The 24,888-nt window shown below is 39.3% G+C and overlaps 1 protein-coding gene across 1 annotated transcript in view; it reads left to right on the top strand.

Moving 5' to 3' along the window:
• The first annotated feature begins 14,813 nt into the window (after positions 1–14,813).
• The window catches only part of Dcn (decorin), a 39,062-nt gene continuing 28,987 nt past the window's right edge, over positions 14,814–24,888 (top strand). The window contains exons 1-2 of the mRNA XM_032911714.1: positions 14,814–15,053; positions 18,728–18,947. Of these exons, the coding sequence (XP_032767605.1) occupies positions 18,752–18,947 (196 nt within the window). The 5' untranslated portion in view covers positions 14,814–15,053; positions 18,728–18,751. The remainder of the gene's footprint in view (positions 15,054–18,727; positions 18,948–24,888) is intronic.

Raw genomic sequence — 24,888 nt, forward strand, 5'->3', positions numbered from 1 at the left:
AAATTGTATCTGTTTGCAATTGCATTACAAAGCTGACATGGTACATCTATTTTTGTAGATTCTTTTAGTTACTATATGTGTGGTTATAAATGTAATCAATCTTATTTTTTAGAAGTGTATTGTGAAATGACTACAGAATTCTTTCTAAATTAGATATTTTCTTTATTTATATTTCAAATGTTATCCCCTTTCCAGGTTTCCCCTATCTCAACCTACCACCCCCTGCTTCTATGAGAGTGCTCTCCCACCTACCCATCTAATCCCACCTCCCAGCTCTGGCATTTCCCTACACTGGAACATGTAACCTTCACAAGACCAAGGGCCTCTCTCCCCATTAATGTCTGATAAGGTCACCCTCTGTTACATATGTGGCTGGAGCCATGGGTCCCTCCGTGTTTACTCTTTGGTTGATGGTTTAGTCCCTGGGAGCTATGGGTGGTCTGGTTGGTTGTTTTTGTTGTTGTTCTTATGGGTTGCAAGCCCCTTCAGCTCTTTCAGTCTTTTCTCTAATTCCTCCATTGGGGACCCCGTGCTCAGTCCAATGGTTGACTGCAAGCATCTGCTTCTCTATTTGTCAGACTCTGGCAGAGGCTCACAAGAGACAGCTATAGGAGACTCCTGTCAGCAAGCTTGTCTTGACATCTGCAATAGTGTCTGGGTTTAATGTCTGTATATGGGATGGATCCCCAGGTGGGGCAGTCTCTAGATGTCCTTTCCTTCAGTCTCTGCTCCATACTTTCTCTGTATTTCCTCCTGTATTTTGTTTCCCCCTCTAAGAAGGACCGAAGCATCCACTCTTTGGTATTCCTTCTTCCCGAGCTTCATGTGGTGGTCTGCAAATTCTATCTTGCGTATTCCAAGTTTTTGGGCTAATATTCACTTATCAGTGAGTGCATACCATGTGTGTTCATTTGTGATTGGTTTACCTTACTCAGGATGATATTTTCTAGTTCCATCCATTTGCCTATCAATTTCATGAAGTCATTGTTTTTGATAGCTAAGTAATATTCCATTGTGTAAATTTACCACATTTTCTGTATCCATTCCTCTGTTGAAGGACATCTGGGTTCTTTCCAACTTCTGGCTATTATAAATATGGTTGCTATGAACATAGTGGAGCATGTGTCCTTGTTATATGTTGGAGCATCTTTTGGGCCTATGCCCAGGAGTGGTATAACTGGGTTCTCAGGTAGTACTATGTCCAATTTTCTGAGGAACTGCCGGACTGACTTCTAGAGTGGTTGTACCAGCTTGCAATCCCACCAGCAAAGGAGGAGTGTTCCTCTTTCTCCACACCCTAGCCAGCATCTGCTGTTGCCTGAGTTTTTGATCTTTGCCATTCTTACTGGTGTGAGGTGGAATCTCAGGGTTGTTTTGATTTGCATTTCTCTGATGACTAAGGATGTTGAACATTTCTTTTTTTTTTTTCTTTTTCTTTTTTTTTTTTTTTTTGGGGCTGGGGACCAAACCCAGGACCTTGCGCTTCCTAGGTAAGCGCTCTACCACTGAGCCAAATCCCCAACCCCCAAGTCAAATCCCCAACCCCCTGAACATTTCTTTAGGTGCTTCTGAGCCATTCAGTATTCCTCAGTTGAGAATTCTTTGTTTAGCTCTCTACTCCATTTTTTTCATAGGGTTATTTATTTTTCTGAAGTCTAACTTCTTGAGCTCTCTGTATATATTGGATATTAGCCCTCTATTGGATGTAGGATTGGTAAAGATATTTTTCCAATCTGTTGGTCGCCATTTGATTCTATTGACAGTGTCCTTTTCCTTACAGAAGCTTTGATTTTTCGATTCTTGATTTTAGAGCATAAGCCATTGGTGTTCTGTTCAGGAAAATTTCCCCATGTGCCTATGTGTTCGAGGCTTTTCCCTACTTTCTCTTCTATTAGTTTCACTTTATCTAGTTTTTATGTGGAGGGCTTTGATCCATTTGGACATGAGCTTTGTACAAGAAGATAAGAATGGGTTGATATGCATTCTTCTACAGGCTGACCTTCAGTTGAACCAGCACCATTTGTTGAAAATGCTGTTTTTTTTTTTTTTATTGCATCATTTTAGCTATTTGATCAAGTGACCATAGGTGTGTGGGTTCCTTTCTAGGTCTTCAATTCTATTCCATTGATTTACCTCCTGTCTATGTACCAATACTATGTAGTTTTTATCCTGATTGATCTGTAATACAGCTCGAAGTCAAGAATAGTGATTCTCCCAGAAGTTCTTTTATTGCTGAAAACAGTTTAGGCCATTCTGGCTTTTTTGTTATACCAAACAAATTTGCAAATTGCTCTTTCTAACTCTATGAAAAATTGAGTAGGAGTTTTAATGGGGATTGCATTGAATCTGTAGATTGCTTTTGGCAAGATGGCCATTTTTACTATATTAATCCTATAAATCCTAAGCATGGGAAATCTTTCCATCTTCTGAGATCTTCTTCAATTTCTTTCTTCAAAGGCTTGAAGTTCTTGTCATACAGGTCTTTCACTTGCTTGGTTAAAGTCACACCACAGTAGGGGAGATTTGCAGAAGAATCATCTATCTTTTTCAAGTGGTAGCATGGTTGAAACTCCATTGACTAGACAATAAGGCATCATGCTTCCTAATGAAGTGCTCTTCAGCGCAGTGCATTTTGTCTTTATCTCACGTTTTCATGTTCACTTCAGATTCACCATCCTTCTGCCTCCACCTCCCAAGTGCTGGGATTGCATGTGTGCATTGGTCATATCTAGAAATTACCTTGTGCTGACTAAGAGCTTTTATACTCCTGGCAAGCTTTTAGCTTTTACATGCTTGCTTACTCTGAGTTTGATTATTATGCAAACCATCATTAAATACCTGTATAGCTTTTATGTCTGATATCAGAGACAATCTGTTAAAAGGCTGGCGCTCATCTCTCCCCAGCTTGGATTTGAACAAACCAAAGATGACGAGGACATTTTCACAACAACACAAAGTAGTGTGAACGTTATGTCTGTGAAAGCGTGGTTCCATGTTTTTCACACGATAGCACAGGGGGCTCTACTGGTGGATGTCACTAGCCAGTATCAAACTCTGTCTTCAATATCATGACAGTTCTTCAGATGCTAGAACTTTACCCTTGGAGATTTCACAGCTTTGTCTCTTGGAGGAAGAGAGTTCCCTTGTGCAAGGCAGTAAGTCAGGGTGACTTACACATTGTCAGGTTGATGGGGCACAAAGGATAAGTTTCTCTTCTACATTCAAGTTAGCCCTAAATATCACTGAACTTCAAATCTTCCTGGCCTCAGCTGGGGCTCAGTGCCATCAATGGAGTGGTGACATCAATGGAGTGGTGACATCAATGGAGTGGTGACATCAATGGAGTGGTGACATCAATGGAGTAGTGACATCAATGGAGTGGTGACATCAATGGGGTGGTGACATCAATGGGGTGCAGTACCTCCTCATACCAATTTTCCTTGTTTCCTAGTAAACACTATTTCTGAACTTTCTCCATTTGACTTCCCATTAGATAATATTTTCCCAGAGCTTGCTTCATTGTGAACTCACCACCTCTGAGTCTTCATCCACTTAAGAGTCCAAAGTACCCAAAAGAATATGAGACAGGGGATTCTTAGAATGGGACATTGCACAAAATGAGGAACTCTTCTGGGGAAGCATTAATGGGGGACACATTCAACAGTGTTTGAAATAACTTCACTTTGTAGGGTCTGTCTGATCAATCATCTGGGGATACAGAGAGAATATATGACAGAGGGTGAAGGTTCCTTTAGTCTGCAAATTGACTTCACTGTGAATTCCCTATGACATTGCAAACACAGTTTTGCTGGGCCTCCCAAGTGTAGAGAATGATGCCTGAAGTGAGTCAAACAAACAAAGGTATTTCAGATGAATTTTCTCCATGTGTCTACATGCCTAAAATTTTTTGAGTTATGTATTATCTTGGAAGATGGTCTTAGAAACAGTGGGTTAGATTTAATTATGATAATTATGTACTTTTCTCTTACTTTTATTGGTTACTTTATTTATTTACATTTCAAATGTTATCCTTCTTCCTGGTTTCCTCTCAGCAAACTCCCTATTCTCTTCCCCTCCCCCTTGCTTCTATGAGGGTGATCCCTACCTACTCCCACTTTACTACCCTAGCATTCCCCTATGCGAGGGCATTGAGCCTCCACAGTACCAAGGGCCTCCCTCCCATTGATGCTAAATAAGGCTATCCTCTGCTACATATGCAGTTGCAGTGATGGATCCTTCTACGTGTACTCTTTGGTTGGTGGTTTAGTGCTTGGGAACTCCAAGGGATCTGGTTGGTTGATATTGTTGTTCTTTCTATGGGCTTGCAAACCCCTACAACTCCTTTAATCCTTTCTCTAACTCCTCCCATGCTCAGTCTGATGGCTGCAAGGATCCGCATTTGGGTTGGTCAGACTCTGACAGAGTCTCTCAGGAGACAGCTACATCAGGCTTCTGTCAGCAAGCACTTCTTGGCATCAGCAATAGTGTCTGCATATGGGATGTATCCCCAGGTGGGATAGTCTCTAGATGACCTTTCCTTCAGTTTCTGCTCCACTCTTTGTCACTGTATTTCCTCTAGACAGGAGCAATTCTGGGTTAATATTTTTGAGATGAGTGGTTAGTCCCATCCCTCAAAAAATGCATGGCAGAAAATATAACTGCCACACAATGACATTTTAAAAACTTTTTATTTAAAAAATTCTAAGTGGAGAAGCTATATTCTAAAGCTGGTAATAAATAGCCTGAATCTTTAAAGATTTATTTTATTTCAGTTTTAATTATGTGAATGTGTGTCTGTGTGGAGGCATGGGCATTAATAGGCAGGTAACTGTGGAGTCTTGAATGTGGATGTCTATCTCTTCCCTTTGAGTTGGGGTTACAGATGGACCTAAACTACCAGATATGGATGCTGGGAACTAAGAAACAAGTCTCATAAGTACTGAATCATATTTTCAGCCTCACTGAATTCTTGGCATAATGGTAGGGGTTATAGAGAAGACACAGTTTGGACATAGAGAGGTAGAAAGGAAGAACATACAGAGAAGTTTTACAACAGAGCTGACTGTGTCATTTAAGTGTTGTTCTGAGCAGTAGTGGATGCTGAAGTGTCCGTTCTGGAATGGGACAGGAAAGCCAGAGCTGAGATGTCCAAAATTAACACTCCAAAGCAACATTCAGCTTGGATCAAACTTGAACTTGATGGTATGCCAATGGACTAAGCAGCTGCCTGTGAATACTGTCATTTAGAAGCTTGAAGGATGAAACATGGAAAAGTCAAATGCCTGTGCCTTGTGTTTGTAAAACCTTAGGTCACACAGGGTAATAGGGAAGAAATAGTTAGGTTACTCAGCTCACTGCATGCTAGTGACTGATGGAAAGGAAGATACCATACAGATCAGAAAAGACAATAGTCGACCATTACAGAGAATATATTCTCAGATGACCAGCCACAACCAAGTTTGTGGTGAACCAACTTATGGTTTTGAAAATGAGGCTAATGAACGCTAAAGACGGGTCCGTGGTTAAGAGCACTTTCTGTCCTTGGAGAGGACTGGACTTCAGGTTCTAGGACTTGCCTGGGGTAGATCCAAACTTCCCCTGTATCCATTTAGAGAGGCTCCAAAGCCCTCTGCAGGAATCTGCAGGCACCTGGTATGCATAAGTAAACAGGCACACACACAGATAAAGATAGAAAGCAAATGGCTACAATGAAACGAAAAGTAATTTGCTTTCTCCCAAAACAACTTTGTCTGGCTCTGACTTTTATTCTACGCAAGTTTATAAAATACTGAGATTATTTTTTTATTTGGAACTAAACATGTATGTGTTTTGTTTGCAATTTCAATGCATTAAAATTTTTAAAAAGCCTTACCAGATGTTACTTTCTTAGGAAAACGTAAATCTGGAATGTTTTCATAAAATGGCCAATTTGTGAAGAAATTGTTTTTCTAGGGAGGCCAAGATGAAAGCTTTTGCTTTGTTGTGTTCAGCTGTTCTGTCTAGTCATAAAATACATTCTTTTCTTCTTTAACAGATCTGTTGGAACAAGACAGGTGTAACACTGAAGCTACCTGTGTATCCGGAAGTTCTGCCATCTGTTCGGAAGGAACTGAGACTCAACCCGCAAGTAGAGTGTGCACTGTCCTCTGCATGCAGCAGCTGGCCTGTGACAGACATTTTATAAATGCACATTTGATCCCAGTAAGGCTTTATCGAGGGGTTATTTTTTACAGAAAATCTGTGCATTGGATTGTTACATTTGGTATTTATTTTCATAAAGATCGACAAGCACCTTCCAATTCCACCTTTGGTGTGAGGACAGCAAGCTCTGAGGTCTTCAGGTCCTTTGGGTTTTGCTGGCTGACTTCAGGAATATCCTTTGAAATCCCCTGCCCTGGAAATAGAATGTGAGCTCATCTTTTTTAGGATACCATTTTCACATTCCATACTCTTCCTGATTATTTTTAAGAAGAAAATCTAGCTTCTCCCTTAGAAAATTGAAAGCCTGTTTTATCCCGATTAAAAGTTGACTAGAATCTTGTTATTTGCTGTTAAATAGGCAGATTCACCCATACAGAAGTAGAATGGAGATGTCAAATATCTGGGAAAGAAAGGAAATGTGTTGGTGTGGTTTGCAGTGGCGGTGGACAGAGCCCTGAAAACTGGTCTTGATGATGGATCCACGACACCGGAAACGTGCTTTATCCGGCTAGCACAACCTCTTCAAGTGTGAAATGGCTATATCTATGTTGTGCATCTTTTGCCATCATAAAAGGAACGCAAACAAAATAGAAAGAAGAGCATAGTTTCAAAGTCAGTGGATCTTCAATAACATTAAATGCTTGTAGATATAATACTGGTGCTATCCTATTTTAATTGCTAGCTGGGAACAGTTAAGATGTGGGACTACACAGAATGGATTTAAACACAAAATGAATCTCAATTCCACCATTTCCTAAACTCTTTTAGCAGCATTCCCTATGTGGCGAATAACATTATCCTCCAGACAGTAAACAAGTCACCTATTTGAAGAATGTTTTGAGAGCAGAAACTTCTTTGGTTTTTGGCCCGTGGGAAGAATTAAGCACTCTCTTTCTAGTTGGATTTTGTATTATCTTAGACCATTAGTAATGCTCGAGAAGTGACTGAAACTGGCCTCCAGGAAGAAAGATGTTTCATGAGGAGCCAATCTTTTGAAGAAGGGAGCACCAAAGAGATTTAGTACTGAAACGCCATGCCAAATGTGATCATGCTCCAAGTCTCTTGTGTTGTCCCCATAGGCTCCTAATTATAATGTTTGTACACTGGTGATTTAGTGCCTTTATAATTGATAAGGTCATACGGCCTTCTAAAAAATGGGCACATAATTTCCAAGAGGCAATATGTGCTCAGGTATCTGAAACAGATTTATTCAAGATGCAGAATTGTCTCCAAACTAAAACACACACACAGTGAACTTAAAGGAGAGATTGTTTTTTGTTGTATTACTGTCCATTTTTATTACAATTTCAATTCATAAATTACTAAAGCAAGACTCGAGATAAAGCCTATGACAAGGAGCACATTAATGCCATTGGCGGGACAAATTGATTCCAACGAATAGCTCTCTCAAGGGGCTTCAGAGGAGGCTTCTAAATAAAATCATTATTTTACAGTACTGACTTCAGAATAAAAGTTTTCATTCATTTGCCTTTGTAAACTCTGGACGGCCGCTTTGGCAGCGGGCATTTACTTTTCCTAGGCTACAGTGTGAAGTAAAGGAGAATATTTACAGACCAAATAGGTGGCCTGAATTGAGCATGCACTGCAGACATGACCTGCATCTGAATGCTCCAAGTCAACATGATGTTAGTTCTCAGGGGAAGGTACAAAAGGCAACCAGGAGCAGGCAGCAATTCCTTACATCCTTGGTCCAATCAAAAACCAGTTACTTGACATGACTTTGCAGACGTGTCAACTTTTAGAGGCTTGTTTAGGCCCTTTTTACACTATTGGCTCATTTTTATCCATACATGAAAGTGTTCATCTCATTCATGGAGAAGATGCTTACAGTTACATAAGAAGGCCATGGGCAAAAGAGAATCAAACACCAGCAGCCTGGCCCCAGAGTCTGAGTCCTCACGTACTACACGCTGCTAACTCTCTATAGCATAGAGAAGGAGAAGGAGGAGGAGGAGGAGGAGGAAGAGGAGGAGGAGGAGGAAGAGGAGAAGGAGAAAAGAAGAAGAAGAAGAAGAAGAAGAAGAAGAAGAAAGAAAGAAGAAAGGAAGAAAGGAAGAAAGAAAGAAATATATGTTAAAGGCATCTCCAAACCCAATAGATTTGCTGATTTCCATAATTACATATTATAATTTTAAAAAATCCAGTGATCAGGTTGGGCTTTGAACCCATGTTGTTTACATACGCTAGGCAACTACTCTGCCCCTGAGCCCTGTCCCCAGGCTTCTATTGCGTATTTTCCATGCTTAGACCCAAGATTAGTCTTTACATGGGACTGACTGTTTCCTTTGGGTGCTATCATAGGAGCAGGCCTTTGGAGGTAGGCCTTATTTCCAGAGCGCAGGTCAGTTCATGTATAAACAAGCATGACTGGGACCCAGGATATTATCTTCTAGGTAATATTTGGCTTTTACCTCTTTCCATTAAAGTTTGCACTCATTTCTAATATTTGTACTCACAGAGGCAGTTTCATCTGTGAAATCTCTGCCTTTCTACAAATTAGTGAGAGAAATCTTCATTCGAATGAAGTCCTTTCCCAGAGATGGAATTAGTGGAGGGATGAAGATTGTATGTTAATCCTTTTCTTCTTTCCTTCTGTTCTGTATCTCAGGCTTAACAATTACATCATTGTCTAACCAGCTTCTACATTGAGACTTCACATTGCGTTTACTACACTAAGAACTGAACCCGCATAGATTGGTTAACTTCCTAGGATTTTTGCGTGCATCAAGAGCTTCAGTTATTGTGGTTCTCCATTTAGTGTTCTCATTCAAGCCAACGCAAGCACAGCAGTCACTCTACCACAATCAACATCATGGCACAAGCAGTAGGAGAGATAAAGCACCTGAAGCATAGGGACTCCTTACACATCTTACACATTATCTCTTTACCTTCAAATCACATCAACACACGCTTCCATTGGGATCAGTATTATTGTATTATTTTGTTTATTTACAATCCAGCTGTTTCCTCCCCTCTCTGTCCCCCCCCACACAGTTTCTCATCCAAGTCTTCCTCTTCCTTGCCTCCAAGATAAGGTGCTCCCCCTCTCCATGCCACCAGACCTCCCTCCTCCCTAGGGCCTCCAGTCTCATGAGGATTGGGTCCATCTTCTCCCATTGAGCCCAGACCAGATAGTCCTCTGCCACGGTGTGTCAGGACCTCAGACCAGCTCGTGTATGCTGCCTGGTTGGTGGCTCATTGTCTGAAACATCTCAGGGGTCCAGGTTAGATGAGGCTGCTGGTCATCCTATGGGTTTGCCTTCCTCTTGTAGAAGTAATTTTCTTAAATGTGACTAACATTTGCAATCAGTTAGTGTCAAGAAAAACAAGTCTCTACAATGTGAGGGAAGTTTAAAAATAGGTGAAGAAATGAAAAGCAGGGACAGTCTTCTGAGCCTAAGCATTTTGTCTCCAGACTGTGTGACATTAAAATTTTGAGTGTCTGGGAGCTCTCAGGAGTACAGTTTAGTTGGGACTGCTCGTCTTCCTATGGGTCACCTTCCTTTTCTGCTTCTTCCACCCTTCCCCTAATTCAACAATAGGGTTTCCCAAATTCAGTTCAATGGTTGGCTGTAAGTATTGTTTTTTTTTAAATGCCACATGGCCTGACATGATAGGTTTTGCAAACATTGAATTTTACTATATCTTATCAGCTTCCCAAGAAGCAGTCTCATGTCTGGCCTGCTTCTAATACTGCTAAGGTATTGTTGCCAAGACTAAAGCAAGGGCCCGCGATTGTTGTTCAAACTCAGCATTGGTTTCCTACACTGGACAAACTGGGTGAATGTGACCTGCTGTGACAATATTTTTCTTGTGTTATTATGTCCTTCGTGTGCCTTTGAAAAAAAACCTTCTAGCTTCTCCCCAGTAGTTGGAGCATGTTAATCACTAAGTGAATATTTGCTGAAGAAATGAATGACTACTTGGACAAGTGCCTGATAGGAGATTTTTCAAGGTCCTTCTGGAGTGTGGCTCTGCACTCACTCATCTCTGTAACATGGTCAGCATTGAAGACTCATGGCAACTCCTGAACATTCAAGGGATCATAAAAAACAGCTCCAGCATTTTTTAAAGAAAGCATCTATTAAATTTCCATTCTATTACGTATCATCGTTTGCTTTTCTGCATTTAAGGTTTTATTGGTGCTGTTCTGTCTGCCTCAATAAAGCCATCTCCCTCCTTTCATGCCAAATGTACTCTTTCTAATCCCTCAGGATTCAGCTCAAATCTTACACCATTCTCCATAAACAGTTATCTAACTACTCAGTTGTAAAACGATCCCCACCTTCTCCTTCCTCTGGCTTGCCAAGATAGTTATTGTTAACTACATCATATTTCATTTTTCCCAGGAACTGAACTTTATATATAGGTTCTCTGGTTTGATATCACTAAGATGCTGTTATGTAAATGAGTAGTTTTCTCTTACTTCTCTATGTAGTAAAAAGCCTTTGATGCTATGGCTTTTGAGTGGTTATTTGTATTTCTTGTGCCCCTCATGGGCCTGAAATTGATGTTTATTTTTTTCCTATGTCTGTTCCTTAGTCAATGTTTATTCATTGACTGACGGATAGGTTACTTGGCATTTCCTTCCCTATATGTCTTGCCTAGACTTCTCCAGCTATTCAATAAATGTCGATTTGTTGTCCAAGTGCAGACTGATGGATTAGCAGTGTAGAAAGGAAACTAAATATTTTGACAAAAACTGACAAAAGAGACGTTCTTAAACACCGACAAGTCATGCCGTTAAGTGATGGCATACGGTGCAGTGGAAGGCTGTGTCTTTATATCTTTTCTTAGGCCCTGTTCATATCAGTCCTGGGATTTTCTGTTTCCATGTCATGGCTCAAAGTAAAGATTTTTAACCAGTGGCATGTGGAGGTTAATAATGTCCTTAAATGTATCTTAGCATCTTCGAAGACCAAATTTAAGGTTTAATGAAAGCTGTGTAATTAATAAACGAGATAGAATATTCCAGTCGAACCAAGCTTACCTAACTGCAATCCTAAAGAAGAAATTCTTCCAATTGGAACATGATGTCAGTGCTTTGAGAGTTGTTAGTCTTGAAAGTTGTTGGGCTACAAAGGTACACAGTTTTCATTCTCAACTTGAAAAGCTTATAAAGTGATGCCCGTAGGGCCACAGGAAGAGAAGAAAGACCGAGTGTATATGTGCTGTTGGGGAAAGGGTCAGACAGGGCTCTTAGTGTCTTACGGTTTGCCTTCACTGAGGAGGTAGCACAATGGCTACCCACATCTTAGTTGTCAGATGCCTGTGGAACAAAGAAGCAAAGCTAAACTCGTGCAAGGTGTTAAGTGTAAGGAAGGTGGTGGTTGCGGCTTGGAGATGTAAAGGAAGAAGAGAACCAAAGCCACAATTTCCTGCACACATCTAGTTTGCCTGTAACCTGTCTCAGGCTTCCCTGCATCCCACTCTATTCAGGAACCTTTGCTGAGAAAGAATTCTGCCTTTGTCGCTTTGTTTCAGTAGTACTTGCTGGTGGGCCGTCAGTGGGAATTACAGTGTGAGTGGCGTTTTGCAACATCTGTGGTATCCACTGGAATATTTCACGTATCTATGTTCTCAGGGTTTCAGAAAATCCACCCCTCAGACGTTGCAGATAGGGAGGCTTAAGCTATCCACAAAAAGCACTGTCTTCAGCCTCTGAGTCGCTCTTTATGCTCCAGTGCAGACACATGAGACCCATTGATGGTGTCCTCTTCTTGCTTTTACTTAACTGTATATGACTGCGTGGCGATCTATGTCCTTGTACCTAAAAAAATAAAGGAAATGAAAGAAGGGTGTCTTTGATATAATACTAATATAACAGCTGTTCCTAAATAAGATGAAGTTTGATAAATGTGTAGAAATTTAAAAGTTGTCGCTAAATTAAAAAAAAAAAAAGCATGACAAAACAGAAGCGTTTGTTTCTACATATACCCATCAACAAAGTATATGAACTATTTTAACTTCTTACAAATTGTTAAAAATTGGGTGATGATGATTAAAGTGAGTGAGTGTGTGTGTGTGTGTGTGTGTGTGTGTGTGTGCATGTGTGATATGTGTGGTATGTGTGAGTGTGTGATGTGCGGTTGGGGCATTGCCTCTTTATTTCCTCCTTTACCTGGCTTCCTGAAGTCCAGTGGAAATTGACAGGCCAGGAGCCATAAGTACCTTTGTCTTCTAAGCTGTCTCTCAGGTCCCAATATTGAACTTCAGCACAGTTTTGAAAACCAGGAGGCATATTATCTCAGCGATTCGATAGTAACTCTCGCTGTGCTTATGTTTCTCCTCCTCATGATGCAGTACAGCTAGGTAACCTGTCTCGGATCAGAATGAGAATCCCTGGGAGTTGCTCTCTGCTTTTCTCCTTCCTAGCTGCATTTGCACGGACACATCACTGGTGCTCGATTTTTACGTTTTCAGAATGGAAACAGCAACTCTTCTCCTTGGCTGGCTCAATAGTAAAATGCGTAACACACCAGAAAATAACAGAAATAACAGAGAGCTCATACTAAAAGTAAGTTGAAATAAATTCTTTCCACACATTGTCTTCTCTCATGCTCCATCTAAGGCTAACCACTGAGTTCTGTTTTCTATGCAGTCCACAGGTGCAGAAATTGAAGCTCAGGGAGGTTAGGGGAGTTGCTTTAATTCCTAAACCTCTCATCAAAGGGAAGAACCCAGATACAAACCTTAAATCTTGTAGCCCCACTAGTAAAAATTTAAGCTAATTTACATACATCTTTCTTTTCCTCTTGCCAACTTTATGCTACTTTTCTTTTCTTTTTTCTTTTTGAGATTTTTTATTGAATATTTTTTATTTATATTTCAAATGTTATTCCCTTTCCTGGTTTCCTGTCCACAAACTCCCTTTCCCATCCCCCCTTCCCCTTCTTTTATGAGGGTCTTCCCCCACCCAACCCACACACATTCCCATCTCCCTGTCCTGACATTCCCCTACACTCAGGGGTTCAGCTTTGGCCTGGATCAAGGGCTTCTCCTCCCATTGATGCCCAACAAGGCCATCCTCTGCTACATATGCAGCTGGAGCCATGGGTCTGTCCATGTGTACTCTTGGGATGGTGGTTTAATCCCTGGGAGCTCTAGTTGGTTGGTATTGTTTTTCTTATGGGGTTGCAAGCCCCTTCAGCTTCTGCAACTTTTCTTTCTTATCCCTTTCCTGTCTTATTCTACATTAGCCAATAACTGCGGCCATAATTTGATTCACTGGAGTGAAGTTCAGTGTTGCAAAGAAACAAATCAGGGGTTAAGAAAGACACTGACCATAGTGCAATCCATTGTAACTATGTTAGAGGGGCTCCATAGATTCTTTGGGAATAAGACAAAATTATTGTAATATGAGCAAGGAGTCATCACGGGTCAGAGGAAACATAAATACAAGCAACACTCAGAGGAGAAAGTAAATTAATGCCAGGAGAAAGGTCTTTACCCCAATGTCAACCAACACTTGGACTCTCCACTTTCTAAACCAGCAGAATAACCCAGTCTGTTGTAACTCAGTGCAAGAACGGTGTGTGTGGATTGAGCAGTTAAAAGACAGGGAGTTAAGACTTGGGAAAGAAGTAAAAATAAGCTTAGCTCCATCCCCCCCCTCTTCAGATTTCCTCTCAAGAATTTAATTTCTCAAAAAGCCTCAAAAAGCTGGAGAATATTTCCTGTCGAGGCATGCAGTTAGATGGGTAGGGGAAGGATGGGGGAATCTTCCCCTTTTTCACAGATGGCAATTTCAAGTCCCCACCTGATGAGAGCCTAGAGGCCTGGGCATAAAAATGCAAGTCAGGACCTGGGAAGGCAAACAGAACAGCCCGCAGCCTCCAGAGATGGAATTATAAAATCTCCAGAAACTTTCTACACCGCCTGAATAAACACCTCTTACTCTTTTTGCTCTCTCTTCTCCTTCTTTTTTTTTTTTTCCTTCTATTTACTGAAGTTTAAAAAGAGCCACAGAAAGTCCTGATTACATAGAGGACCCATCTATAAAAATAATTTTTTAACCTACAAATTATATTGTAATCTGCTTCTAGTTTCTATGTGTTTTATTCCACAAAAACAAGGGGTAGACAGCAAGGAAGTTTTTGAAGCCGTGGGTAATGAAAGTAATAAACAACATATTTTCCAGATTAAATTCTGGCTTTGTCCCAAAACACCACAGAAATGCATTCAAAATGCACAGGGAACTACGCAGCCCTTGATCTTCGGAGCCCACGGGTCTAATTCTGAGGAAGTCTACCCAGTCTTCTTTGCAAAACGGCTATAGGATTAATGTCACTCCATTTCCCAGACCCTCACATCTCTAAAGCAAGAAAAAAAATATCATTTCAGCATGATAATAAATACTACTTACAAACAAGGCGGGAAAGGGTGGAGACTGGAATGGGGTTGGGGGTGGGGTGGGGAGACAAACTCTTCAGTTCTAATCTTTAAAAAAAAGAAAAGACAAATTTCAAATCAAGTTGCTCCTCTGGACTACAAAAGCAGTTTGGAATGCTGGGCGGATGCGAAAGGAATAAAGCAAACGTGGAGGGGGAGAAAGAACGGGGCCGATAAAGTTTCTGGCTACGGTACAAGAGACGTATCATTACCATATGATCTAATGTGGGTGTCAGCTGGATGTGCTCACTCAGTGAAACCTTAGTGTTTAACTGTGCTATGGAGTAGAAGCAGGAGGTTTTCAACCTAGTGACAGTCACAGAGCAGCACCACCCCCTCCTCCTTTCCACACCTGCAAACTCTCTTGCTTGGGCTGCATTACTTAGTGTTAATTACATCGCAGCTTTGAGGGCTCCGGTGGCAAATACCCGGATTAAAAGGTATGGCTTTCAATAATTGTCCTGAACTCTGCTACAGGCTAATAAAGCTTCTGTCAAGTGGAGGGCAGAAGGAAATATCTGGTGAGAAAAAGGAACGAGAAGGAAAGTCGTGCTAAACTTTGTATAATCTTGATACAACATTAGAAACGAGTTGCTTGAAAAACAAGTTAAGTAGTCGGTAAAAAAGAAAAAAAATATACTGCTTGGATGCATTGTTTTTGTTTTCGTGCTCTCTCTTCTGTTCTTGCAAATATGCTTATTAAAAACTTGTAACCTAACACCATGACTGACTATAATGATATTTTTGCATTTGTACCGATGAAATGCTTTGCTCTTTAGAAACTGTTAGCAGAAAAGCATTTGTAACTAGCATATTGCTTGTGCCTAAGTTAGGTATTTAAGGATTTCTTCTGGTGCTGGATTCTTGCATACTTCACAAACCTTTAAAACCTCAGCAGGTCAAGTTTCTGGCTATAGAAATATAATGTCTACTTCTGCAACAGCAAAAATGAACAGGAATTATTACCAGAAAGGTGAAAAGGAACACTGGAAATATATATTATGTTAAAGATCCGAGATAATACAGCTGCATACCTCTTTGGCTATAAATAAATGTTCCTGTCAATAATTTCAATGCAAATTAACCTTTCTTATGCGGTGCATTCACTATGAAGTGAGGGTGGGGGTTGATTCTCATTTTAACTTAAAGCAGAGTAAGCAGAAGACCACTGGTTAGGTGTGCCCCAGTGATCTCTGTGCTGTGGCTTTTCTCTTCCTGTCGCTGTTTATTTTAGCAGACCTCCCCAAAAGAAACATTGGACTTTTTTTTTTGTAGCTCTTGTTTATGGACAAATGCATTTTTACTGCTTATATTTTAATTATTGCTGTTGTTACTGAAGTTTTTAATTCGCCTTATAATGAGGGATTTAAATTTTTTTGTTCTGTATTTGCAGATTTTCTTGATACGTACATGTTAAGTTTTAACTCTGAAATACCTAACAATGGTATTAGCATGTTTATATTGAAGTCAACCTGGATGAAACAGCTAATCAAATAAAGGAAGGTTTAGGGGGTCAGATGAATTACTTTTGGTGAGACATTTTTGAACCAAAACAACTATTTTTAATGAAAGAGTGGCTTTACAAATATTTGAGAGTAACAGTTTCCATGCGATATAAAAAGTGTTGCTTCACTTACAACCTCCTTTCTTTGTAAATTTCTTTGTGCTATTCCAGTTGTTATTTATCACAAAAGGAAAAAAGATCAGCACTGAAGTTATCTTGAGGACTATTGGCACTTAAGATTTCTCTTAAGTTAATTGCTCTAAACATGCTGGCTCTTTGAGTATTATAAAAATTATTTAAAAGGAATTTCATAAGAGAATTTGAACAAAATTTATATGCATGCCATTTTAGGATAGCAGAATTCACAAACATGCTTGCAACACATGCAAACACACCATGCATGCACACACACATTCACATACACCCCCCCACACACACACACGAGAATGAGAGAGAGAGAGAGAGAATGAGAGAGAGAGAGAGAGAGAGAATGAGAGAGAGAGAGAGAGAATGAGAGAGAGAGAATGTGTTACTGAAGTGCTGAAGTGGTATGCAGTCTGTCAGGCTTTACTCTAAAGGTAGCTTGAGCAGGGAATTTGTACTATTTTAATAAGATAAACAAACACAAATAATGACCGTGTTTCGGAGCTTATGCTCCGAAACAATTCCTTTTTAGGGCTGCTAGTAAAGCCACCAGGCATGTCAGCACTGGAGAGTGGATCACAAAGAGACATCTGCAGAAATGCTCCTTATTCTTCATTAAATATGAGATTACTTTGTTTCTTCTTCTTCTTCTACTACTTCTAAAGTTACAAGGCATTAAATAAGCAAGGCCAGCAAACTTATGGTAAACCATTAACGTTGGATCTTAATGTGAAACAGAGAGAAGGCAGAGAGAAGGCTTCTCCTTTACTGCAATCCAAATAAACATCCCTAAACAATAACCTCCCTAAAGGGTAATCGAGTGGGAGTGGGTTGCTAGAGGGCACTTGTCCTTAAATTTGGGGAAGTCATGTGAATCATAACCTTTATGATCTTTTTAATTGAAAAATCACAATTCTGTATGGGTTGTTCTGTTTTATTCACACTCCAGTATTAAATATGAATTAAAAATGAAAGGAGAATTTTTTTTAAATAATTGCAAAGCATTTGCTTATTTCCTAGTGGAGCTGCAAAAAACTTCAAGGATATACATTCAGTTATATGTTCAAGAGATGTCATTTTCTTTTCTTCATTTACTAGCTAGTAATGAAAAATAGTAGCTAGTAAATGCAAGAGAACGTGTCATTGGATTTGCAGAGATGCAGGTCTTCTTGAGACCATGGTCTGTAAGTAAAGCCTGCAATGCTTGAGGACTACTTATAAGAGCTGCAGAGAGATCTTAAGCCATGTCAGTTCAAAATCAGGTTGCTGGATCTCTCTCTAGACTGTTCATGTTGAGTTATTTAATTCATATCATAACTAGAAACTTTCCGTGACTATACAATTTGTGCTTTAAAACATCAGATGTGTTTGGTTTCTTGGAACAAACAGAGTGCACTGTGTTATTAATAAGCTGATGGTGGCTGAGTCACTTGTGTTCAAAATGTTGTGCAAGGCATGGGTGCAGAACAGGGACTAATAAGGCACGCCCTGAGGGAGAACATCCACTAACACTGGGGCAGAGTAAGCACAAAAAAACACATTATAACATGTGATAAGTTCATTAAAAGAGGTCAGAGTATCGTTCTCAGATCACAGAAGAGACAACGAGCAGGCTCCTGCTTGGAGGAGTCAGGAGATACAGGGGAGAAACCCAGACTCTCACATAATCTGTAAACTTCTTCAGAAGGTAGGTAATCAAAATGTCAAAGATGTCTAAGTGTTGGAGTTGAAGTGAAGTCTTGGGAGAGAGAGAGAGAGAATGCAGAGAATTGTAGCTTTAAGTACTGATAGGTACCAAATAATGACTGGCTTCGCATCCAACTCAGGAAACATAGTTATCATCGACAAGGTCATAAGATGTCCACTAATGGTGTCAGTGGACCTGAACAAGGCGAACCTTAAATTTTGGACAGGGACTTGAGCAGCAACATTGGAAGATGATCTGGCATAAGAGAAATGTTCAGAGCAGAAACGAGTTGGAGATTTTTACAACAGTTTATGAGGTGATGGGTGAGATCAAAGAAAACACAGGAGGATCTGTGAGACGAACAGGGTTTGAGGAGGGGTTTCTGGTAGAGAGTGGAGTTTTCTTAGTGCATAGGCACAGTTTTTATTTGACTGTCATATGGCAGCACTGAGCCAGCATGGTAAAAACAATCATGATTTTTTATTCAAGGACATTCGGCCAGGATCTGACATATCATCTTCATCCAGACTCCAAGATGAAACATGCTCTTTAATACTGTTCGAATTGCTATTGGCATGGAAATGGCTTGCTCATGTCTGTGACCAACTTTACTGCCTTTCAAAGTCATTTTATGAATGCCTGACTTCTTCATAACAAATGCTATTTTCTATACTTTTTCTCTGTACTCACTCTGCTATGAGTTATTATGTTACGAGTCACACATAACCCAAGTGACATCCTTTCTCAGAAACCCTTTGCTTTACTTCCCCGTTTCCCAGGTGGTGAAAACGCATGAGACAATCATGAAGGTAACTCTCGTCTTATTCCTTCTGGCGCAAGTCTCTTGGGCTGGACCATTTGAGCAGAGAGGATTATTTGACTTCATGCTAGAAGATGAGGCCTCTGGCATAATCCCTTACGACCCTGACAATCCCCTGATATCCATGTGCCCCTACCGATGCCAATGCCATCTCCGAGTGGTGCAGTGTTCTGATCTGGGTAAGTGAGTCTGGCCAAGCTTATGCCTCTTCTTCATGGAACTGAATTCTCCTGAGTGCTTGGCCCTTTCAGGTCTCATCTCTGCAATTCCAGAAGAGAAATAAGCACGCCCTAAGGAGGAGTAGGGGAAACAGTCAAGGAGAAAATGAATTAGCTTTGAGGCTAGGACACTTTAGACTTTCCACACTGCACTGCCCCACTTCTAACCCTTTTCAATCAGCTCTGAAAAGATATGCAGTAAATCACTAAAAATCTTAATGACTTGAATAGACTCCCTTTTTTTGCAGAGTAAAATGTCTAACAGTGCATCATCTATATTTTATTTCCAGAAGGATGTTTTTTTTCTTTCTAATTTTCATTTTCTCTTTTAAAGAAATTATTGATCTGTTTTCCTAAGATGTTAGACACTATGAAAACCTAGAAAGTCCCTTTGCTCTTTACAGGGTCCAGGCAACTGATATTAAACATTACTAACTTGCAAAAGACATAGTTATCAGAAGCAAAATGAGTTAGATTGTGCAACAGAAAATTATCTTCAAGATGCAGAAGCATTCCCTTCATTCTCTGGTCTGAGTTCCCACGTAGCTTAGACGGCTGATTATGGTCTTTAGAACTTTTCAAAAGTAATATTTATAACCAGAGCACAATGTAAATATCTGATATAATCTCAGATTCTGAAACTTCAGCCTGATCCACTAAAGACAGCTGGCTTATCCTTTTGAAAGTAAAAATTGGCCTGGAATTCCAAGAGCCACATGACTAGAAGATAAATCTTCAGAAAGCCTGGAGATCCAGCAGTTGAACCAAAGGTTAATGCACTTGGTTCTCATGACTGCTGCTTTACCTCTTCCTCTTTACTTGTATATTTTCTTATACTAAAGGAAAATATGGTCACAGGACTAGTATTTTGCTGTGTGTCTTGCATAGAAGAACTAGCACAGCATAAGAAGGTGCTTCTTGGAGAAGCCTGTAGTTATTCAGGGCAATTTGCTAGTCATATTTCGCAGAGAAATGGTCGGTAATTTTAATTAATCAGAAAAATACACTATACAAAGGAGCACAGACAAACAGAACTAAACTGTTCAACATTGACAGCCAAGAACACTCATCTCAGTCTTCAATGCTGACACTTTAAAACCTGAGAGAGGGTGAACATGGATGCTTTCAGGAGACCACAGGTAGTTTCTCTGATCGCTCATTGATCTGGTAAGTATAGTCTGCCCTTAGCAGGCCAGTGGCACACTATGCCTGGGAATATACACTACAGTTCCCTTAGAACTGTCATTGTCAGAGATTTTAATGAGCCAAAAGAGAGACAATGTTCAAACTTTTGTCAATATTGACCATATAGTATTTAATAAGTAGAGATTTTCTACTTAACTGCTTGACTGTGTGTTTTCCTCTAAGGCAGTGGTTCTCAACTTTCCAAATGCTGTGACACTTTTTGTGCCTTGTGTTGAGGTGTCCCCGTCCCTCCCCTAGTGATAAAAGTATTTCTTGTTGCCAATTCTAACTGCGATTTTGCTACTCTTATGAATTGAAATGTAAATACTTTTGGAGATAGAAGTTTGTCAACGGGGTTGGAACCCACAGGTTGAGAGCCACTGCTGTAAGTGTCATTTGTGCCAGTGTTGAACAACATTGATCCTTAAACAGTCTTTTCAAAGAGAATAAATGAGCACTGAGAGGCTAAAGCTCTGTGTGTGAGGAAATGCAGAAGCTTCTGGAAGATGCATGGGATGGTTCACGCTAGTAGTTTTCAGTGTAGCATCATTAACTGCTTTTCTAGAGCATGGAGGACTGAGAGAGTAAACATGAGTTTGCCATAGATGATGGCCAGCCAAATACTTATGCCTGTTTCATTAGAATTCAGTTTGTGATTTAAACCAGAATTCAGTGTGAGACCCATATTCTCTCTTCTCTCTTTATCAGATAAAGAACTCTTTTTTGAAAAAAATCAAGCAGCAAACGTAGTTTTTATCCTATGAGGAAGTCCAGCTGTTATCAAGAAGACAGGGCAGATCATTCCTTTTACATATGCTCTTAACAGATACGTGATTTTATATACTTTGTACCATGTAGCATTTTGACACGCAGATACACTGAGTTATGCTGAAATCTGCTAAACATACCCATCATCTCAAACATTTAGCACTTACCCATGAAAATAATCTTTCAAAATCTTTTCCTCCAGCATTTGTTGCATTGTACTTATAAGAGTTGCCTGATTGTGTAATCTACCACAAAATATCATTCTCTAACTCTGCTTTGTAACCTTGGGTTATCAGATTTTCCTCACTAACCCTTTCCACCTACCTATCGGCATCATTCCATGCTCAACTTCTGTAAGATCAGCTTGTGTATGTTCCACAGAGGAGTGAGATCATACATTACCTATCTTTGTATTTCTTGCTCGATCTGCTTAACATAGCTCTCTCATGTTGCAAAAGACAGGATTGAACAGTTTTAATGAACAGTAGTTGCTTGTACATGTATACCACAATTTCTCTAGCCATTCATTACTTAACACATATTAGAGCATAGTATTGTCTCAAATTACAAAGCTTACATCTAGAAAATGGAACAATAGAGGTGGGAGACAGACTATACAATGGGAGAGCATATTTTTAACAATACAATTATGAGCATTTTCTTTTTTCAGGACATATAAGAAACTGCAAAAAAAATCCACTAGCAAAAAACAAAAACAAAACACACACACACACACACACACACACACACACACACACACACATATAGATAGTAAGGGAGAAAGACAGAGATGGAGGCCGTGCCTAGAAAGGTAACCTCAAGTACTCCAGACAGCTCCAACTTAGATGCCATAGCAACACAGAATGCTATTCATAAGAGTAACTCTTGGGGATCCAGTCCAGACTAGACTTCCCTAACCTTTGGTCCTATTAAAATTTGGTTACAAATGCATGAGAGATCCTAATTGAGAGCAAACTTTCTGATCCCTTGCCAGACTTCTTGTTTTAGATCATAAAATAAATGAAAATGTGTAAAAGCTCCCTTCTTTGGCAAGCATTCATCAATGTTAACAGTTACATTTTCAAAATGAACAGTAGACCTGAATACACATTTCTCAGAACTGACCCATTAATGCATGAAATAAAGTACACTAAAGATCCATTATCATTTGGGGAAATGCTTATCACTGGACAGCAGTAAAAATGACTTTATCAGGAATGCTAAAGTAGTCAATTCTTAGAAGGATGTCAAAAGAGGGAATCTTTGAACTATGTGGGACAGAACTAAAATAAGGATAGCCCTTATAGAAAATGGTATGGAGGGTCCTCAGAGTATTAAAAGTAGCACATGACCATCAGATGTTCTACCCCTGGGTACATGTCAGAGAGGTCCCTTCACCCCCATGGGTGCAGGAGAACTATTCACAGCCAAGAACAGCTAATAGAAAATATGGGGATAATATAGCTCATTCCTTTCCAAATGTTGAAAGATGTCTAATCTTGATCTTAATCAGATGTTCTGCTCTGTGCTTGGTATCTTGGAAGAAGATAATCTCTATTGCTTATAGAGCTTGGCTCCATTATTGGTGTTGGGTCCAGGGGTCACCAAGGAGCATGATTTGGTAATAATGTTTATCTCACTGCTAAAATATATGAATTCTGAAAAGTCAGATACCCACAATCATTGTTTAGTTTTTTGAATTAAGCACATAATGACTGGTATTTGAAAGGTATCTCAATGCCTTTAAAATAATCTAAAAGTCGAAAGAGTTTTGTCTATATGGATAAATAGCCTTGAACTCAAACTTACTTTGCCCTCTCCTATATGGAACTTGATATTTTAAAAGCTTCTTTTCCCATTTAATGAATGGACATGCATTTTACATTGCTAGACAAGAACTAAAAACACACATAAACATTCTTTTATATTCAGGATACTACTTCAAAGACAAGCATCTAAACCCCAAGGCAATTAATGATATGTATTCTATCTTTCTTGGAAATGATTGTTTCATATGTGCATGGCTCATAAAGCCATTCAAACCCAGGTGTGGAGGGAAAATACGATGTTTTCAGCTACTCAGGAAACTGATGATAGGGGAAGTTGCAAGTTCAAGGCCTGTTTGGGCTACAGGGAGAGAGAGAGAGAGAGAGAGAGAGAGAGAGAGAGAGAGAGAGAGAGAGAGAGAGAGAGAGAGGGAATCAGAGAGACAGAATCAGAGAGACACATAGAGAGAGACTGAGAAAGACTGAAGAAGAGACAGAGAAAGACAGAGAAATGGAGATGAGAGAAACAGACACACAGAGAGGTAGAGAAAGGTGAAAAAGACAGAGACAGAGTTTAAAAGTCATCCTAGGCAAATAAGGAGATATTATGGAAATAAAAGGTAAAGACATAATGCTGCCGTAACCTATCACCTCCTTTTATAAACACTGAAGATTAGGTTTAGTTTGAACTTACAGTGTTTAGCCATCAAAATGATTCTTAACTCTAAGGCATTTTCATCTCGGTGTTTTCAAATGAGAATAGAGTCTCAAGTGTTGAACTTGGCATTTAATCATCTCTAATTCATAGCTGGATTAATTTTAATCCAAGTCACTCTGAAGCTAAACATCGTCTTAACATATCTAATATTTTATTGATTTAAAAAAAACTGGAGTCTCTGTCCTAATTAAATAAGAGTAAGTGGATTAGAGCAGATTTGGATATAGTCATTTGTTGCCAAGCATCTGCTAACTGAATGAAGGCTTTCTATCCACACATGGACTTTTGTAGATAAACTCTTGGAAAGTCCTGAACTTTATGGAACAAAAATGCACACAACATTATACATTACTCACAAGAAGAACCAACTCAGGGATAAGATGTTTAAATAAAAAAATCTGTGTTTCACATACCTGAAAAGTAGGTTTCAGATTCTAGGATAAGCTTCATTAATAACTGTAATGTAGAGAAGAGAAAAACAGAGAGTTGTAGACTCTAATCAAAAGCAAAAGAAAAAGGAGTTTAATTTTATTATGATTGATACAAATCATAATAGGAATTGATACCAGCTCTACCAGTGATAGAAAATTAATTTGTAATATTATTTACTGAGTTCTCATAAAGGGTATCTTCTGAAAGGTACCATTTATATATGCTTTCAGGGACACTTATACTTTGTGGCCATAATGAAAAAAACAAAAATGTATTCTTAAAATTAAAATCATAAGAGAGAAATTATGTAAATATCCCAACAAGCACATGGTAGTTAACCACCATCTGTAACTCTAGGTCCAAGAGATATTCAATATTCATTGGATAGACCTCCATCATCACTAGGTACACATGTGGTACAAAAAACATACATGCAGGCAAAAAATCACATACATACAAATAAAATCATCCTTAATGTCTTTAATAAGATGAAATTTTTAAATTAAATGAAGAACTTCAACTAGTTTATTGAACTTTATTAATTACTATATGTGCCCTATGTCAAAAAGCTTTTAGATAAGTTCTAGAAATTTCATATAATGCATAATATATGATGAAATAAATAATAAAAATTAAATAAAATGCTCATAATGAGTAAACTCTAAAAATAACAGTAGCTTAATGTATATGTTATCAAGGATTCTGTAAATATTGAAGTGCTTATTCCATACCTAATTAATGTTTATTATGTTCCATTTCATACACACAATGCACAGTTCCAGGGAGAGGTTAGTATCACCCATGACTAAATTTAGTATCTTGAATGTTCACACTCTTACAGTGAGCTGCGAACTAGGGCCACTCTCCAGTTTCAAAAATCTCTTCAGTCACCTTTAAATTGTACTTCCACAAATTTCCCTTTGTGTTACTTCCAAGTCATTTCTTGAAAAAGTTGAGGTTCCAACTTTATTATGTTATCTTGACTCATATCAAGTGAAAGTGTAGATCTAGTAAACAAATTCAAAATTAATCT

The sequence above is a fragment of the Rattus rattus genome, chromosome 1 (assembly GCF_011064425.1).
Source record: "Rattus rattus isolate New Zealand chromosome 1, Rrattus_CSIRO_v1, whole genome shotgun sequence".
NCBI lineage: Eukaryota > Metazoa > Chordata > Mammalia > Rodentia > Muridae > Rattus > Rattus rattus.